Below are 5652 nucleotides of genomic sequence, written 5' to 3' on the forward strand. Positions count from 1 at the left end.
GCCGGGGAAGCGTTGGGCTGATTGTGTGGCGAATATGTTTCGATTAAGCGCGGCTATAGTTTTTGGCTTCCCTTTGATGATTTGATTGGATGTATAGCTCATTTCCTTGTTTGTTTGTTTTCATTGAGTTTTGCGTTTGGCAACAGGGCGGTTACTCAATCGTGTATAAAGATTTCCTGACCATATATAGGCTATTCTCTGCATTCCCGCATCATTTCTTTGTGGGTGCGTTGGCTGCAAACATTTTGATTGGATGATAGCGATATATAACATTTTTGATGCTATTGTCTATATATGAGCTTTTGCGAAAGAACCTCACTGGACCAGTTTTCTTAAGGCTTAGACTATACACATTATTGCAAATTCCTTTATTGGGATTTCAAAAAATACATATAAATAAATACGCGATTTGCCCTAAGCATGTCCCGTTTCCATATTCCCGGCTTTCCCCATTCGATTTATTTATTATATTTTTTTTTTTTTTCATGGCAAAACTATTCTAAGAATTACCAAGCAGCAAGTTACATAGAAAGGGTCGAGAATCCTATAGCGAGAAAAATGGATTTTTTGGGACAGAAATTTTGTAAACCCTTTGTCTGATGAAATGTATTATAGATATGTATACCGTTGGGTTTTTACATATTCGAGTTGGACCAGGGATTCCAGTATAAAGCGATGGAATTCACCTGTCCTAATATATATAAAATACAACAGCGGGAACTAATAAATATATTGGTCCCGTCTCCAAAAACTAAATTCTCCTTATCTAATTTATATAATATCAATAAATATAAGACTCGTTTGCCATCAGCATCAGTGCTTTACGACACGTTGACGAAGTGCACAGATTTCCGTAACATTATCCCATATACAAATTCGATATATAATCTCATATCTACACGGTGCCCAGGAAACCATCACATTGGCTTTTTCGTCAGAGTTGAAACCTTCTATTATATATTACTTTGCTGTATAGCATTTTTAAATTACCTGAAACACTGTTGCTTCTATAAAGCTGTTGTAATAAGATTTTTTAAAAAGGGGGGGAAGGGGGGAGGGAATGCTTGTAGGAATACATAGACACATAGGCTATAATATAACTTTATCGAGTATATATATACATAATATAGCTCAAGTAATATTTTCACTATACGTTTTCGATGGCATATAAAACAATACGGTTCTCAGAAAGTGACCATATAGTATTTGATTCACCGCCAGGTTTAGACTGAGAACAGGAAATCTGTCTTCAACACAAAGCGTCCCAGCACCTTTTATATAGAGAGAGAGAATATACGCAAGCAAATGTAAAAGCAAAAGAGTTCCTTTCATAACAAGAATACGGTTCCAGGACGTCCGAAATATAGGCAGAGGCAGACGTTATTGTCTATAAATGTCTAATACAAACAGCAACTTGCCTGTTGGCGTATATATGTATTTAATACTACACTTATATAGCCAGCAAAAGCAGCAAGTGGAATACCTTTTGGACGCGCGTGTGTGTGTGTGGATTAAACCCTGACTATAGATGTATATATTTAGAATTATACGGCCAGAAAAATAATGGCTTTATTGGTTAATGGCGTGCCAACCGACCACTCACGTCCCTATTCCATATGGGTTTCATATATGCGGCTGCATTGCTGTAGGCCTAACAACGAATGTACGCTGAGGCTGCCCCTCTCTTGTATTATATAGGCTATGTTTCTACAAGTTTATATATACGATGGCGCTGTAGCGGTCTCCAGGGCAATACGTCCAACTAACTGTCTTGATGTACACGGATGCGTTAGCATCAGGAAGAGCGGGAAGACCTTGTTTATATATATTTTCCCTTCCCTTTTCTTTTTATGTTTTCATCCATTTTTTTTTCCACTTTCTTTCTAACTGACTGCTTGTTCACCTAAGTCACGTTTCTTAGTGTTAGTTTTCTATACTAATTGTCGACATGCAGACAGCGAAAGTCTGTAAATATGCCACTCTGTAATATTATATAGGTCTATAGTCTAACATATCCGGTAGACTATTTTATTTTATTCTTTAAATTTTATTATGATTGGGAATTGAATCAGTTTTCCATAGCAAAGCCATGGAGAACTCCCACCCGTGCATAGCGACTCCTTCATAATCCGATCAATTTTCTTCGAAATCTATGAAATTCAAGTATAAGCAGGCAACAAATATTATTGACGTATGTGTTAGCTATACCCATTTTATGACGTATATATATGGTTACCGTATAATTTGGTGGTCTTTAATACGCGATGGAGGAACATCAGGAATTGATAACATTGTCGAAAGTTGGCTGCTGTTCCCATAAACTTCGTTCCGTATATTGTGGTGTGAACTTCATATAAGAAACGCATATACAAGCCTGATATGCAACGTGCTGGATATAACCAGCATCGAACCCATGTATATGCGCAATTTCGTATTTTTGATGTGCTGCTTTTCCGTTTATTATACGTCCAAATGAAAGTGAAGCTTCTAAAACGTTTCTATATATACCTGCTGCTGTGTATATACGCTCTTTTAATCATTTTTAAGATTGACGATGTAGTCTATTACGCACAGTATATAAACTTCAAGAACATTTCGGTCGCATCTTTTATTACCTCTAGGCGTTGTCCAGAAGAGTTCCACGCAACGCCAGCAGTATATAGATGTATAGCTCTGGGCCAACAGCAAAGAGCACAGCAGAGACAGATGAAGGGAAAGAAGAAGAAAAAAAATCAAAATAAATAGAGGGTCTTCATCTCCCATCTAGAAAAAGTTGAATAAATGCGACAGACTATTCACTTAGGCCTTACACTGCAAGGCTTTTACAGTCTACACATCTGTATGCATGCTGGTCTTTATATTTCCTGCCCTTTTCGTCGTTCGCTTTCCTATTTTGTCTCGGCCTCAAACAGCATGTTTTTTGTTTTTTTTATTCTCCGCCCAAAAAAGAGAGCCAAAGCTGTGTAGGCTACAGTACATGTGTGTATATACTGTATAGGTCTACACAGATTTGTATAGTCGAAAGCAATCACATTCAGTTCCACTGAACTCAAATAGGCCTTACTTTGTTGGCATTGATCAAGCAACGAGTTTTGCGCTATTTCTCTTTGGTGCTGCCTGAAATGATCAGTTCTCTCTCTCTCTATAACAACCAACTTTCTTTTTCTTTTTTTTTTTCTTTCTATTTTTTTTTTTAAATCCTACCCAACCAAAAATCCGAGGCAATTAATTGCATACTAACACGATTAATTGTGTGTTAACATGTTTTTATCATATGTTAATAAGATTTTATCATGCTATCATGAACTACAGTATGCAATAGACATACTTAAATACAATTCATTGCGTGTTTAAATAGTAAATTGCATACTAACACGATTAATTGTGTGTTAACATCTTTTTATCATATCTTAACTTGATTTTATCATGCTATCATGAACTACAGTATGCAATAGATAAACTTAAATACCAGTTAATGCGCGTTGAAAAAATAGTACGCAATAACTTTAGAATAAATCATGCACTATTGAATTAAACATATGTAAACGTTATTTTCACGTACTATCCTACAAGTTTTTTCCGCAATTTAAAAATTAACACAATAAAATTGTGCTCATTACGTACTAAATTGAACAATAAAAAATTAGACAACAGAAATTTGTATTTTTATTCTCGATCGACATCGCCTTCTTCGTCGGAACCACTTGCGTATTCTGGTGGGGAATGGTCAGCTGTATAGGACGAATGGTCATCATCATCATCACTATCAATCCTCAGTTGTTGCTCCTGGTGATGATCGTCGTTGTGAAAAATTTTATTACTAGCTACGTCTCCTCCAATAATGTATTCCCTGTCGACTGGTTTGTACAATAGCAAACGAAAAAAATAAAAAAATAGGTAAAAGAATAAATAATTGCACGATACTACGCGTTTTCGCACTAAATCACGCAATTAATTGTAAGATAAAAGTGACGGCGTCAACTGTGCGATAAATTGGGGCTTATTGGATGTTGGGCAATTGAATAATTGATTACCATAGTTTGTGTTAGGATGACGACGAATATACTCATTTTGAGCACGCATCTGCCCAACAACCGTACGCCTATTTACAAGTCCCATGTTGAGTCGCATACGGTAGTATGTGGTTCTTGGTATGGCAACTGGTTCACAGTTCAGTCTTTTCAGCCAAGACAAATAATTGACTGGTCTGTTAGGCTTCTTCATCTCACGACTTTTATAAATTATCTTGTGGCACGAGTAGACGCAATGTTTACGCGCACGTGAAAATGTTATGAGAACAAATCTCTATGAACTACTGCTGAAAATATACCAGACGAAAATTCGAGATTTCTGTAACGTAAGCATGTAAAAACTTGATTGAACCTAAGTTGTATTTTCCTTTGTGTTAAGTAACCCTTCCCTGTTTATTCAGTCGCGCAACCAACAATAATCCATTACCTTACCCTACCCAAATATAGAGCATTTGATGGGGTTTCTTCGTTTCTTAAATACGCCCACCTTAGTAAACGATTCCTCGGTTTATTTTGGGTTCCATATTATATGTAATAAAATTCCCTATTAATAAATATGCTAAAATGAAACTAAAAAATATATCCTATAATTTTCATTATGTCAAAGATCGTGTTGCAACATTTTAATTTTATTAAATTACCGAATAAAATGTGGTTTGACAGAATGCTGTTTAGTCATATCCCTGTAGCAGACGGAAAACTAGCCATAATTCAGTGTGAAGAATCGAAACACGTGAGACGCTACGCGTGAAGTGCTTATTAAAAATAGCTTTTTTCTTGATTCATTATTTGATTTTAACGGTGATAATTTGATTTGGTTTGTGATGCCTTCCACGAAAAATTTGGATTTTTTCCAATTCAAGGATCACGAGAAGGTGAAAAAAGAAGGAGAAGTCCGAAAGGGTATTTCCACTTTTCTAAACAATAACAAACAGAAGTTGAAGATTCTCCAAATAACAGCAGCAAGTAATAAAGTAACGGTCTCGTCAGCACAATAATTGTCATTATTGAACGATGAAATACAATTACTTGATTAATTCAAATTCCTCTAAATTAAATTTTTATTTAATGTGTGATAAAATACGTGATTCTAATAACAGGTATCATGCAATAATAAATAAATATTATTTTGAAGTAAAAACAAGCGTAGTGTCCAATACTTCAGTATGCAATAAATCGTGTGATTTTCGTGTGATAAAATACATGATTCTAATAACAGGTATCATGCAATAATAAATAAATATTATTTTGAAGTAAAAACAAGCGTAGTGTCCAATACTTCAGTATGCAATAAATCGTGTGATTTTCAATTAATTTCAGTTAGTGTCGTATACAATAAATCATACCAGAAACATAAAATTACCACTCACTTTGTTACTAAATAAACTTCATACACTATAAATTGGACATAAGTACGTAATTTATCGTCATTGCCTGAAATTTTTTTTTTCTACACTTCATTATGTTACCACCCAATTAAGTACGTTACAACCCAATTAATTGTCTTAGGAAATTGTTTCAAAATAACTGCGTGTTAAAACATACAATTATATTGCCAAAAACAGGCAATTAATTGCCTCGGATTTTTGGTTGGGTATGTATATACTATATATGTATATAA

General features: G+C 34.9%; 1 protein-coding gene across 1 annotated transcript; it reads right to left on the reverse strand.

Annotated features, from left to right (window-relative positions):
• Positions 1 to 3643: 3643 nt before the first annotated feature.
• Positions 3644 to 4368, reverse strand: LOC123467402. Its single transcript, XM_045167364.1, has 2 exons — positions 4035 to 4368; positions 3644 to 3857 (listed from the first exon to the last, which is right to left on the reverse strand). Exons 1-2 carry the CDS (start codon positions 4222 to 4224, stop codon positions 3667 to 3669), a joined length of 381 nt encoding a protein of 126 aa, XP_045023299.1. The 5' UTR covers positions 4225 to 4368; the 3' UTR covers positions 3644 to 3666.
• Positions 4369 to 5652: the final 1284 nt, after the last annotated feature.

The sequence above is a fragment of the Daphnia magna genome, unplaced genomic scaffold (genome assembly GCF_020631705.1).
Source record: "Daphnia magna isolate NIES unplaced genomic scaffold, ASM2063170v1.1 Dm_contigs186, whole genome shotgun sequence".
Lineage (NCBI taxonomy): Eukaryota > Metazoa > Arthropoda > Branchiopoda > Diplostraca > Daphniidae > Daphnia > Daphnia magna.

What these genes read in the sequence shown, in the direction of transcription:
- LOC123467402 (XM_045167364.1), bottom strand. Translation starts at nt 4,224, where the DNA reads ATGAAGAAGCCTAACAGACCAGTCAATTATTTGTCTTGGCTGAAAAGA. An exon ending in TCATCCTAACACAAACTATG is followed by an intron (nt 3,858 to 4,034) that starts GTAATCAATTAT and finishes TGTACAAACCAG; the next exon opens with TCGACAGGGAATACATTATT.